At 38.0% G+C, this 14639-nt stretch overlaps 1 protein-coding gene across 1 annotated transcript in view; it reads left to right on the top strand.

The window, feature by feature from the left end:
- Window positions 1-14639, top strand: part of tlk1.L (tousled like kinase 1 L homeolog) — an 86508-nt gene that overhangs the window by 41409 nt on the left and 30460 nt on the right. The window contains exons 2-3 of the mRNA XM_018235890.2: window positions 5429-5547; window positions 8653-8721. Of these exons, the coding sequence (XP_018091379.1) occupies window positions 5434-5547; window positions 8653-8721 (183 nt within the window). The 5' untranslated portion in view covers window positions 5429-5433. The remainder of the gene's footprint in view (window positions 1-5428; window positions 5548-8652; window positions 8722-14639) is intronic.

Here is a 14639-nt window from a genome sequence, read left to right as displayed (position 1 = left end):
TATTTATGGCAAGACATGGAAGTGCATTTTGATGATATCCTGACTTGTTTACCGATTGCTTGCCATCTGTTAAGATTCAGTGCTCCACACAAGAATCAGAACATGTTTTGTTCATCTTTGACTGAGTTCCAACTTTTTGATCGTACAAATTTTTAAGTAATGCATGCATGTAAGTTCATGAAAGATTCATTTACATTTCATCTGTGCCCAAACTATATTCCGTATTTTGTGCCCAGTAAATCTGTCATTCATTTAACGGAAGCAGAGCGGCAACAGGTAAATAGAGAGACAGAAAGAGATTGAGAGAGAGAGAGAGAGAGAGAGAACAGACCACCTACTATATTTTCTTAGAGCTGTAAAAAACCTTTGACTTTTTCACTTGATGGGCCGATTATTTCAAATAGAGCATGCTAAATTAAAATGATGTCATATATCATGTCCATAGAGCCCTTAACTAGTCTGGGGGTGATTAAAGGTCAACATCTTGCCCACGGGCCACCATTTCCACAGCCCCAATTTCATCTGCTGGTGCACCATGTTTTCTAGGGCCTGGGTCATCATCTGGTAAGGAAGTAAAAGGAGCCTTTGGAACTGCTGGCTTCTGAGCAAACAGCTCCAAAGGAACGTAACAATATTGGTTTTCCCTTGTACAGAATGCGGGTCCAATTGACAGATATCATACAAGATCGCCCAATGTATGGCCTCCATTAGAGTAGGTATGTGTTCTTGTGAGTTTCTGCAAAGGATGAAACATTGGGGTTACTGATCCCTATTTAATAGTCTCGCAGGGGATCATAAAGTAATTTAGTAATTTTAAACTTGAACAATGTCTACAAAGCAGCCAGTGGCATAACTGTAGAATAAACTTTGTTAGCAGTCATTCTAGCCTTGCAGTTTATGTGTTATGTAACTGTAGTTTTCTGTTGTTGCTTAATCGTTTGGACATGACTTTAGAATTCTAAGGCTAAAAACGCATGCCTCCGAACATTTTGGAAATAGAAAGAGGGACAAAAAGATTTGCCGCACACAAATTTTGACCGTGCCCATTTTTGTGGCCACACCCCTAATTAACATTTTCATTTTACAAAACTGGCAAGTTATGAAAGTTTGAACACATTTCTGTGGTTTTGTGTGTTATTTCAGTTTCTCTAATGATGGTGAATTGCCCTTTAAGCTGCAGGTCACAGTTTCCCCAATATACCTATCTCAAATTGTTACAATTGCTTCTTTTTTTAACTTAAATTGTTACAAAAGTATGAGTGCACCTGGTGGCTGTTCTGGGCTCTCTGCCAAAAGCCAATTAAGTTAGAAACATTGTATCTGTTTCTGGCTGTTCAGTGCAGGAGATCAAAGAGAAAGTCGGGGACATTTCAGGCTGTCAAAATCAGGACTGTCCCACGAAAAACAAAACAGTTGGGAGGTATGAGTGTGCAGTGAAAAACTGTAATGTTTGCTAGTGTCAGAGCAGTTTGTCATTGTTCAGTGGGTTGTCCATATGAGGTAACTCAGTTGTTGGTACTACTGCCATGCAGCACTGGGATCTTAAAGGAATTGTTCAGTGTAAAAAGAAAAACTGGGCAAATAGGCTGTGCAAAATAAAAAATGTTTCTAATATAGTTAGTTAGCCAAAAATGTAATGTATAAAGGCTGGAGTGATTTGATGTATAACATGTCAGTCAGAACACTACTTCCTCCTTTTCAGCTCTCTTGGTTTACACTGACTGGTTACCCTGGCTACCAGGCAGTAACCAAGCAGAGACTTGAGGGGGGGGGGCACATGGGTCATATCTGTTGCTTTTGAATCTGAGCTGAATGCTGAGGATCAATTACAAACTCACTGAACAGAAATGTCCCATGTGGCCCCCCTTCAAGTCGCTGACTAACTCAGAATTATAGAGCTGAAAAGCAGGAAGTTGGATTCTGGCTGTTTTATTAGACATCTGTTCACTCCAGCCTTTATATATTACATTTTTGGCTAACTAACTATATTAAAAACATTTTTTATTTTGCACAGCCTATCTATTTAACCAGTTTTTATTTTTGCACTGAACTGTTCCTTTAAGCTGAATTCCATGGAGTTTGTATGTTCTCCCTGTGCCTAGTTGGATTTCCTTTAGATACTCTGACTTCCCTCCACACAGCCGAAACTATTTAGATTGATTAATAGGCTCCTGATAAAACTGACCATAGTGTGTTTGGACGGATGTGCCTTGAAACAAAGAACACCTCAAATAATATACAATGCTCCCTCTCACCACCATTTATGATGCCTTCTTTGCCTACCACCCTTAATTGAATTAAATGCAAACTTTGATATGTCACCTACTTTACAAATACCAGCTTTGGCCTTGATTAGATTTAAACATGGACCACTCAACTTACTAACAATTTATTGTAATAAGTGGGTGGAGTAGTTAGTGCATTTGTTTGTGGTGGTGTGGAACATTGAGGGGAGGCACTCTGTAATATCCGGGCATAGGAGGGAAGAAGGATAGGAGGAGACCAGTCAGAGGTTTTGTTACATCTCCCTTATTCAGACAGGGTTCATTACCCAACTTTTCCCTGGAGAGAATCCAGGTCACCATTTATTGTTACAATATTTTATCTGTCACTGTTTAATCACTGCTAAGTGAATGGTGTTGGAAAATATTACATGGTGCAGTTCAGAATTATTATTTTTTTTGCATAATGAAAGGCTGTCATTTTAAGCAACTTTCTAATATATGTTTATTAAAAGTTTAATAAAAATGAAAAAAAAAGCTCAATGAAAAAGTCTTAGGGTAAAATATGTTTTGTTTTTCTTTTTTAAGTTGTATGTCCGCTACAAATATATCGTAATGTAAATCAGACCTATTGCTACAAAATAACTTTTTAACAAGATATTTTAACCACTTTCAAAATTTCTGTTTTATTTGCATAATGAAATACTTTAATTTTGAGAAGCTTTCTAATATACATTTATTAAAAGTTAAAAATGTAATTGCTGTTGAAGTCAGTGTTAGGGATGGGTGAATTCGACCTGTTTCGCCAACAATTCACCGGCAGCGAAATGTCGCAGACGCCAATTAAAATTTATCGGCGTCAAAAAAAATTGTCGCGGCTTTTTTTTTTTGAGGCACGCCACCACCATACAAGTCTATGGGCGTCATTTTAAAAATTCGCCCATCCCTAGTCAGTGTCTGTTTCTTATTCCTTCACTATTTTCTCTCTGTGCATAGCACTGGAAAAGGATTATATTCACTTTATACAACATGAGCTCAATAAATAAGGCTTGTGGTAAACCTGCTTTTTTGGATTTTTTTTTTTTTTTTTAATTTGTACATCAGCTAAAAATATGTATTATATAATACACAAAAGCCGTGAATATCTTGTAAATTATATCCTTATAAACGGTGAGTAGTGATGTCATCAGTTATAAACTGAGTTCTGATGTAATTTCTGTCACATGACTCACTAAAATTTGTGTATTATAATTAATAAAGTACCCCCAGTTGTAAAATATGAGGATATTATAAGTTACCTCGGAGTTCCATGACCTGTATAAAAACACTCGGCCTTCGGCCTCGTGTTTTTATATGGTCATGAAACTCCTCGGTAACTTATAATATCCTTATATTTTACAAGAGGGGGTACTTTATTCACTATATAATTTATAGGCACCAAAACCATGTATATTGCGCTGTAGCACAAGGAAAAATGGTCAATAACCACTTTAATGAAGATGGGAAAGTGGTTTAAAAAAAAAAAGCCTGTTTGCTGGATTTTGCCTTCGAGGAGTTTTTTCCCCCCACACCACTCGAGAGTCTTACCGACCTTATTGGATGATGATTTTTTGGGCTTTTTTTTATTTATTTTTTTTTATTTTTTTTGACGTCCAAACACCTGCTATAGTAAATAATTGGCCTCTAAATAAATAAATGTGGGACAGCAATATTCGCAGTATCTTCGCAAATACAATGTAAAGTGTTAGTGACCCCTTTTGATAGTGTCACTGGCAACTGTACATGTAGCAATGTACCCATTTTTGTACAAAGCATCTCTTTGGCCTTTACCCTCATAATTGCTGTAATTTAATTGCATCAAGCCAGTTTCTTGGGCAATGCAGTGTCCATGCCCAAATCTCAGGGGCTGCAGCATGCGGGAATGGACAAGCCCAGAAGCTATTGATGCTTATGTATTCAGGACAAACTCAGGATTATGTAATAACATAGACAAAAGTTTGTACTGGACCATCAACATATAGCTGCTAATGAGTAGGTGTTCTTTATTGGTAAGCAATTAGAATAATGAAAACAATCATTTGTTTTGTGCTTGCTCTGGGTTACATGACCTGAACCCATGTTGCTATGAAACACGCTTAGAGTTATAAAGGTAGAAGGTTTCAGTGTAATCCTCATTAGAACAAGCTAATCTCTGATAAGACCTTGTTGGACAATTTAATAGCTTGTGTCATCTTTTATTAATAATTTAATTTCAGGTCCATAATTCCATTTCTTTGGATTGTAAACTCTTGAGAGCAGTGACCTCTAATACTACTATTTTATTCTGTAACCCTTGTTTACTTTACTTTAAGATTCCCACTTGTGTGCTATATTGCAAAAAACATATGTCTATGAATAAAACAGCGATAGATCTGTCAGAGGAACCAGAGAGGTCTTGGTGGGGCCGATTTAAAGGAGATGAAAATCCCAACAACAAAACCCTATTGTAGTCTCTTAGGGCAATATCAGCTGGTGCTATTTGTCACCTGTGGTTTGTCACTGCTACAGAACGTCAGAAAATTACCCAGCGCAGACAATACTGAGAATTGTCTCTGCTAAAACTTAATTTAAGTAATCTCTCAAAAATGCAAAGAAAGGCATAATTGAGTGATTAAGCGATTTGAGTGTTTTAGCAGAGACAATGGTGGGGTATTTTCTGGCGGTTTGTAGCGCCGACAAATAGCACCTTGTGTTATTGCCCTTATGGTATCTCCTACCTGTATATTCAAATATGCTTTGCCTATGGGGCAAATTCCCTAACTGGCGAAAATTCGCCAGCGACGGTTCCGCATGGCTTAAATACGCTAGGACAACGCCAACTCACTACAGTGTGAAGTTACATCCCGGACACACTGGCGAATTTTCACTAGTGTTACTTCGGCAATCAAAGCGAAGATGCGCTAGCATTGCCTAATTTGCATATGGCGGGAAATGATAAAGTTACATGGACGTATATGTTGCAGCAAATACATGACATTACACAAGTCCAGGGAACCTTAATAAATTAAATAGAGTTGTTATAAAGCCCTACACATGAGCCCAGTGTATATATTTTGCTGAATTAAATGTAATAAACAAACAAATGCCTCCTTTAAAATATGTTCAGTATGAGAAATTAAAAGCAAATAAGTAGGAAATGCTAAATTTCTGTTTTATTTTTCTTTAAGGTGTCATGGATGAACTCCATAGCTTGGACCCCAGGCGGCAGGAATTGTTGGAGGCTAGATTTACAGGGGGAGTAAGTGGCAGCACTGGAAGCACAGGGAGCTGCAGTGTTGGAGCAAAAGTAAGTACTCACTCATACTGCAATTCTGCTGTTTGTTTGGGGCACATTGTGTATTTTGTGTACTTGCTGTTACCACACTCAAAAATATCCTTCCATAGCGTATCAGGGTAATTTGCCATCCCCTGCTGGTGCAGTCACTGGTCAGGTGATCATTGCTACAAAAACCTGCGAGGAGCATTTCAAAACCATTACCATCATAATCTGTGGAAGGGTGATTTTGCACATTTTGCTGCCCATCTGCCAAGTAGGGCTTGCATGGCCCAGCAGAATGAGTAATGTGCCTATGCCTGTACAGCCATGCTAAAACAACACTCTTCCTTATGTCCTTATTTGAGTTATTTAATGGCTCAGGGCTTAACCTACTGCTTTGTACAGTCAGCTGCACTAGGCCAGTTAATAAAGAGCATTGATTAGCCACATGTCAGCCTGATGGAACTCCATAGCAAATAATGGCGATAATATTGTTGGTGCGACTGGTTGCTTGATACCGTAATAGCTATAGCATGCTGCAACTCCATCTGACAATTCCAATTCTATAATGTAGGGTGTTTGTCAATGGCTGGGAGTCCCCTTCTAAATATAGGTTAGGGTGAAATTTTGAAGAATGCTCCTTTACGATGCACCCAAAGCCCTGCCTAAAGGTTAATTTGGATGAGTTTCAGGTGAACCTTAAATGGGTGATACACCATTTTCACATACCTATAACCTATATCTGGGGCGCTGAGCAAGTATTGAACTTCAAAAGGTGGCTTGAAGGGAAAAATTATGAAAGGTCCTTAATACAGGGTAGTGCATATGTTATATAAATCATTTTCTTGTCGGCTCGAGGGGCGAACAGCCTGCAGATTTCGGAGAAGAAGCGCAAGACTTTGCATTTCGTGACAAAATCTGCAGAGTCAGTTTGCACTGGATTCAGCTAGTAGTCAGGGGCTGAAATCAGCCTGCAGATTTCAGCAGGCTGATTTCTGCCCTGTCTGGCCCTAGCCAACATTTCTGGCTTTCCACCTCAGCAGTGAGATGTGATACCATAAACCAGTGTAGCAGATGCCTGCTTTCTATCACTTTTCTTCTTCACAGGTCTGTAGAGGCTCTTATACTGACTGCGAATATATAGAAATGCATTTTTAAAACATATACTGAACTTATTTGTTAATGCAAATGAAGTAGTTTTTTTTTTGTTGTTGCTCAACGTATGTTTCTATATTTTAATACATTATGAACATGCTAAAACACAGATCTGAGTGGGTAGAACCAGACATAATAAAATAGTTACCTCATGCATTTAAGGGCACGCAAAACTGTATCTTAAATGCATGTTAAAATTCACAGGGTTTGCTGTGTGTAAGAGCCTTTAATTAGCTGGCTTTTGCTATATTGTTTCAATTGACACACTCAACAGTGTAGAGAGTAGCAAGGGGGCAGCCAGATAATGCTTTCAATAGCAATTACAAATTATAACTAATGAAAATTTGTAATGAATGAATATAAATATATATATATATATATATATATATATATATATATATAGCTAGTAGTCAGTACGCACTCGTACAAACAAAAAAACACTTAACTATACTAAACTATAGGCATGTGTAGATCAAACATGCAGACGACTGGATCTTGCCCTGATTAGTGTTATTGGGCTTATTCGATCGTGGGCCCTAGGACACCAGGAATGCAAGTAGTCTTTACGAGGACCACATCAATGAAGTGATGCGGTCATCGATGTAACAGGATTTTTAAATCTGCCCAGTCGACCTCTGGCTGGTCAATAAGCTGCCAAATTGGTCTGTCGGCAATTTTTATTGGCCCCTCTATGGCCATCTTAACTGCAGATCTTGAGATCACTCTAGCTTTGAATGTTGTTCAAGAAATATTGTGCTCTTTAACTTGTGACAAACTGTTTACAGTTTATGCAATATTTTTATTTTATTTGAATATGTTAATTAGGCTTTGAGTTCTGATATTTGGCCAAATATTTTGTAAGGGATTTGGAGTTCCTCCGGATGTAACCCTTGTTTGTTGTTATTAGACTCTTGTTTGTTATATTAATGTAAGTGCTATGTAACTTCCTTGCGATACATATAATTAAATGATGATGAGTACGTTATGATGATGATGAGTAGAACCCCCTGAGAGACAGGATCAAGTTGTTTAATTCCTGCATACAAAAATACACTACTTACAAATGTACAGTATGTAGTTTGATTTATGTTAATTTAACATTTATGGATAGTGAGTCTCCCGCAAAATAAATGCACAGCTGCAAGGCAGGTAAAGTGTAATGATAGGTAGTTGATCATATTGATTAAAAGATTGCATGAATGATATTAACCTTATACTGTGCACACTAGTAACATTGCTTTCTATTACATAGTTTTATATATCTATTTGTTCTGTATCTGCACCCAGGAACTTTTTTCTTTCTGTTGTAAAATCACATGAAAACTCATAGACAAACATAAAGGTCTTTTGCCATGTTTATTGCTTAAAGTAGAACTAAATGCTAAAAAAATATATGGCTAGTAATGCCAAAATTTATATACTGAACTTATTGAAGCAGCCTAACAATTCCACATCTCTATAATGGTAATTATTCAGGCCTTCGGATTTGGCAGAGTATATTCCTATTATGGATTTTGTTAGGAGGGTCAGTGGCACTGCACATGCTCAGTGAGCAGCTAAGCTTAGGGGCTGTCACAAATCATCATCAGAAAATGAGGTTTGCCTGCTGATGCTACAGGGCTGGTTATAAAATTCTAATGCTAATTGTATGTTCGTGGAAGAATGAACCCTTGCCTGCCAGCACGTACAGCGTATGTGCCTGGCAGGCAAAAGGTTAATGTACCTATTTCTTTAGTTAAGCCTTAGTTCTTCTTTTAAATAAAAAATTTTCACCCACTGGAGTATCAGTTGATAAAGGAAATGGCAGGTGTTCCAAAGGACTCTCTCTCTTACCAGATAACAATGGTGACTTTGCATTATTTTTAGCAATAAACACTGCATTGGATTGTTCTTCGGGGGGGAAACAAACATCATGTAAATATACATTTAGTTTCATTTTTGTTGTATTGTATGGGCTTATGTGTTTCTCTTTAATTACAGGCATCAAACAATGAGAGCTCAAACCACAGTTTTGGAAGTCTGGGTTCTTTAAGTGATAAAGAGTCAGAGGTATGTTTTCTCTGTGTTTATTTCTGTTTTTTTTAACATACATATTTTCAGTGGTTCCTGTAAACAGTCATATGGGTGTCAAACCCCCTTTCCAGTGTTTCTGGCAAGGTTTTAAAGGGGTGGTTCACCTTTAAGGTAACTTTTATTATGTTATATAACTGTCAATTCTAAGCAACTTTTCAATTGGTTTTCATTATTTTTTTTTTTATATAGTTTTATAGTTGTTTGCCGTTTTCTTCTGAGTTTTTGCAGCTTTCAAATGGGCGTCGCTGACTCCCTTCTAAAAAAATCAAATGCCCTGTAAGGCTACAAATGTATTGTTGTTACTTTTTATTACCGATCCTTCTATTCGGACTCTCCTATTCATATTCCAGTCTCTTATTCAAATCAATGCATGGTTGCTAGGTTAATTTGGACCCTAGTTACCAGATGTATTACCTTCAATAATAAAAAAAATTAAAACAAATTTCAAATTGTCTCAGAATATCACACTCTACATCATACTAAAAGTTATCTCAAAGGCGAACAACCCCTTTAACATGTTAGAAAAAAATTAAGAATGCTCATGCCAATCTGCAATGAAGGACGTATTACTGTGTCATAGAAATAAGGGAGGTCATTATATGACTCAGTAGCTGATAAAAACTTTGCACTATTTGAAAAGCAGCAAAACATTTAAGGTATTTTTCTACTCATTTATGGTACTTAAGTGTAGCATAGCCCTTGACACTGTTCCTGATGTTGAACTACAACCATAACATGTTTTTAGCTCATAAAACGGAACAGAATTGTTTCCTAAAATGAACGTGTTGGTTTAGATATGGTAGTTTCTTAATAGTTATGGGCTTTTTAGTGGATTTGTAGAAATCGGTTAGCCTTTGGGTTTATTTAAGCTGAGGGTAAATTGGTACATTGGTGTTTTTATCTTTTCTCAAGAAAATAGTGCAGATTTGAACAAGAGTATAGTCTCTAAGAGTTTCCATAGTTATGGGACATAGAGGCTGCTATTACCTTAAGATGTGCGTATCAGCTTTTTATGTGATTATCTCTTATGTGTTTCATAACCAAAGCTATTGCTGTGAACTTTTCTCAGAGGCAATTCTTGGCATTGTATCTCACAACTGTTTCCTGGGAAAAAATGCTGATTACAAAACACAGAAAATGCTTTGTCTCTCTTAAGCCTTAATGTAAGGTGTTCAATTTTTACATGTAGTCATGCCTATAGGGAGATTAGCCTGTGCACATCAACAGTGCAAGTATCCAGTATCGTAGCGATATTTCCTTATGGACATCAGTGGTATACTAGGTTTAGTTCTCCATCCGACATGAAAATCAAACATGTCTGGCTGATCTTGCTGATTTTCACCCAGATATTGGTCAGACAAGCCCATTGGGTGGCACTATACACTGGCCAATAAGCTTTTATCAACCCACAACTCTACTTGTTATTTTATGTTCTGACCAGCTAGTCTATTCTGTTGAGGACAGCCAATCGCATGCAAGCAAACATGGCCTGACCCTTTTAACTGATTGAACAAGCGTTTAGAGTATTTAACCTAAGTAGGCTATCATTAAATCATTTGGAAGGGACAGGGAAAAAATATTCCCCTGATCGTGTGTGATTTGTTCTTATTCTTTCTTTTAGGAATATTTTCCTTAGTCACTCTAGTATTTCACATGGACTCCATGGAAATTTTTAAAGCCTTCATGCTGTTTTCTCATCTCCTACATTGAAGTGTTTTCTATTACTGGTTAGTCTGTGAAATCAGTGACTATGATCGCAGAGCATATTTAGTATACCTCCTCCTATCCAAAACATTGATAATGCTCCTATAATCTATGAATGCTAGCCATTCGTGGTGTCTCTGTATTCTTATACCTTTGCTGTTGATTTATCTGAAAAATAAGTACCAGCATTGGCATTTTATGTATCGAAATTGTTAACAACTAAAGTAAAATGGAAAATCCAGCTTGTGCCCTTTTGAATTTGGGCATTATCTTAAAAAGAACAGAGATTTAAACTTGAGCAAATTTTTAACTTCTTTATACCAATTGGATGGTTTCTACCCATTACCCAAAAAACGAAAAAATAATAAGAAAAAAGTGTGTTCTGCATTTTAGTATTCTCTTGCCAATTTCCCTTTCTCTTTCATTTCTATTTTTCTATTGATTTTGTCCATTTCCCTTTCTTTTTGCTATCACCTTGTGGGAGCTGTCTTATTATACTTTTATTATTATACTGATACTCTTCTAAAATTGAGGGAAACAACCTTACCCTTTGCGCTGCCTTTACTAAAGGGGGTTATTATCTTCAAAATTTACTTTTAGTTTAATGTAGTGAGCACTATTCTTGCAGCTGGTCTTCATTTTTTATTTATTAAGCTTTTTGTTCAGCAACTTTCCAGTTTCAACTGCTATCTGGTTGCTGGTATAAAAATTACTATAGAAACCAGTCAGTGACCCCATTTGAAACCTGGAAAGAGTCAGAAAAGGAAAGCAAATTATCAAAAAACTATACAAGATGACTGAAACTTTGCTAAGAATTGGCCATTCTGTAACATACTAAAAGTTCAATGAATTGAGGGCCTCCCAAACTTAATGGTGAATGTATATCTGCCTCCACCGGCAGACTTACAAGTACTTAATGATATTCTACAAAAAATAGCACAATTTGGACAAGTCCCTACGATATGGGCTGGAGACTTTAACATGATACCAGACCCGTCTATTGACAGGCTTAAACGCAATACTAGTAACTCACCACTTTTTGCCCATTGGGTAGAGGCAGCAGGGCTGACTGACGCCTGGTGGTGGAAGCATCCCCAAGCCTCTCAATTCTCGTGCTTTACAATTGCCACATCGGCCTTGTCCAGAATTGATTTGGCTTTGGTCACTGATGAAATTCTGCAACGCGTAGATTCTGTTAACTATAACACTAGAACTTGCTCAGATCATTCCCAGCTAGGGCTTAAGATTGCCCAAGACCTGGGGAGTCGTAGGGCCCTTTGGAGGCTTCCCCCTAAGTGGATTGCCCACCCTAAAGTGCCTGAGGAATCCACTTTAGCACTGTCACAGTACTGGCAGAGTAATGAGGGGTCGGCTCCTGAAATGATTGTGTGGGACGCTGCAAAAGCCTTTATGATGGCCAATTATATCTCCTTAATCCTAACTGCTAGGAAGGATATGGAAGCTGATTTTAATGAAGACCGGATAAAACTCAATGCCTGTGAGACCACTCTTGTGGCAGACTTCTCAGAGAGTAACAGACAAACCATGGCAGCTGGCCAAACTCCGTTGAATTTGCTGCTCACTGAGAAGCACTCCCAACGAGAACTGAAAAATGGTAAGCTACTGGCGAAACTACCTAAAAGTGACTCTCCCAGAACTGTGATATCAGGTGTACGGACAGGCGAGGGGAACTTGGTAACAGAGCGCAACTTAATTGTAGATCAGTTCGGTAAATACTATCAAATTATATATGCTTCAGTACCCTCTAACTCCCTGGATGGAGTCCAGGAATTTCTGGACAATATTGACCTCCCCTCAATTTCCCAGGAACAGGCAGCCTGGTTAGACCAAGACATTTCTTTAGATGAAATAAAATATGCCATTCAGCACTCCCCATCAAGGCGGCTCCTGGCCATAACTGCATCCCCATTGAGTGGTATAAGGCACACGTTGAAGTACTCTCCCCCAAATAGTGTTCCCTGTTTAAAAGACCAGTAACATAATTTTAAAAAAAAATTCTACTTAACGAAAAAAAACATCAGAACAGTTTTTTTTTTTAACCAGAGAAATGCTTTATTGAATATCACAGACAGCGATAAAAAGGAAAGCAGTATATCAGAACAGTTTTAACTTTAAATTCACAAAGTCTTTATTAAGAAATTACTTACCGATTCTCTGCTTGCGCTCCTCTTCAGAAACTGCGACAGGGTCGACGATCCATCGTGCGGCACTCGATTTCTCCTCCCTGCCTTTTATAGGAGATAGCCAGGGATGGGGAAATCGAGCGCCGCACGATGGATCGTCACCCTGTCGCCGTTTCTGAAGAGGAGCGCAAGCAGAGAATCGGTAAGTCATTTCTTTATAAAGACTTTGTGAATTTAAAGTTAAAACTGCCTTGGTGGTTTTTTCTCGTTAAGTAGAAACAAATTTTTTAAAAAATATTTTTTATATGTTACTGGTCCTTTAACAATATTGGAGACACCACCGCCATCCCTGAGTCATCCCAGATTGCGTACATTACCCTGACACTTAAACAGGGGAAGCCACTGGAGGCATGCGACTCCTACCGAATTTCGCTACTAAACTGTAATGCGAAATTATTCACCAAAATAATTTCAAGGCGGCTGAATACAGTTATTAGGGAGCTAATACATCCAGACCAAACTGGTTTGGAATTTTGGTCTGCTGTGTTAAAGTATATTAATGAGAGTGTCCAAACGTATGCTTACTTGGAGTGCTGGAAGATTTGGGACTATCATCATACCAACGGTTATGCTATCTCCAGATGTTGTTTTATGTGGAAAAAAAAGCTATTTTGTTGACCTGGAAAATCTACAATGGCTCCAGCATTTACCCTCTGTAAAAAAATAATTCATGACAAAAGTTGATTTAGTTGTCTAGAGGATGCCCAGCTAAGTTCAACGCAATATGGGACACTTGGTTGAATGTTCAATTCGTATAAATTGATATGACTCGCAATGGCTTAGCTATGTACTATTTCTATCTTTACTCTTCTTCTTCACTTTACCTTTTTTTTGTAACTGTTAAAGCATTAAATAAAAACATATTAAAAAAAAAGTTAAATGAAAGGTGAATTGGCCCTTTTAGATTTCCCCAAAACCTTCCTTGCACCATTCTATGACAATTTACATTGTATGATGCCAGCCAATCCTTGACTTGTGGTTGTAAAAGGGGAAACAATAGGGAGCACTCACAGACCCATCGATGTGCAACTGCTGTGCTGCAACGTGAGAAAAACGCTCCCGAAGCGCGTGTCCATCAGCCAAGTCTTGAAATCACGGAGCACCAGCAAATTTAAAACATCCGTTTATTTAGAAAATAGTTAAAAATTAACAGAGCATAGTGAGCCCAATAGCTCCATAGCTTTTACGCGTTTCGTGGTCAACCCACTTCCTCAAAATCCTTGACTTGTGGGCTGAAAGCCCCATTACCCTGTTCTTCAACTGCCAGCAGCTCACCCAACCTGACAGGGAACAACAATACCATTTTCCTTGTGTGGTTGGGCTGTTCTTGCCTTTTGCTCATTTGTAACAATCACAAAGGGTCAGTCGAGAGCTCTAGTAAGGGGGTAAATGTTAGGTCCATGGCACACCAGGCACTTGTGCGGCCAACATATTTCAGGCCACCCTGCAACTCACCACTCGACTGCCTGCCATTAGGTGAATAGCAACCCCCTGCCACAAATGTGAATTTGGGCTTTTTCACAGTCCCTGCTGGTATTGGGTGATTACCATTTATCTATGACAGGAGGCCAAACTACAATGTGATATTTTTTAGACCACAGAAATATGCCAGGTGTACAGTAGTAGTCATATTATTTCTTATGGTCGATATGATTAAGGTGATTTCAAAATGGACAGGTACTGTGGGGCTTAATTATAAAGATAGAATGTGAGTTCCACATTTATAAAGATCTGTATTCCACTTTATGTGTAATTTGATGCCATCCATTGTAAATCCTGAAATTGTCTATTAATAGCTAGCAGTGGTAAGCAGCTGAATTAATAGGCCCTATATATTCCCTTTAATGTAAATGTAAAGAAAGACAAGTGTTCACAGCCAAAGCAAACTCAAGAACCTGAGCTTTGACTGCTCTAGTATTTAGGTTAGCCAAACATCCTGCATTTGAAATAGTGTTTTGATGACTGAGAGAAATCATTTTACCTACA

Source organism: Xenopus laevis, chromosome 9_10L (genome assembly GCF_017654675.1).
Source record: "Xenopus laevis strain J_2021 chromosome 9_10L, Xenopus_laevis_v10.1, whole genome shotgun sequence".
Taxonomy (NCBI): Eukaryota; Metazoa; Chordata; class Amphibia; order Anura; family Pipidae; genus Xenopus; species Xenopus laevis.
The sequence above is the reverse complement of the archived record's forward strand: the minus strand, read 5'-3'. Positions and strand labels throughout refer to the sequence as shown.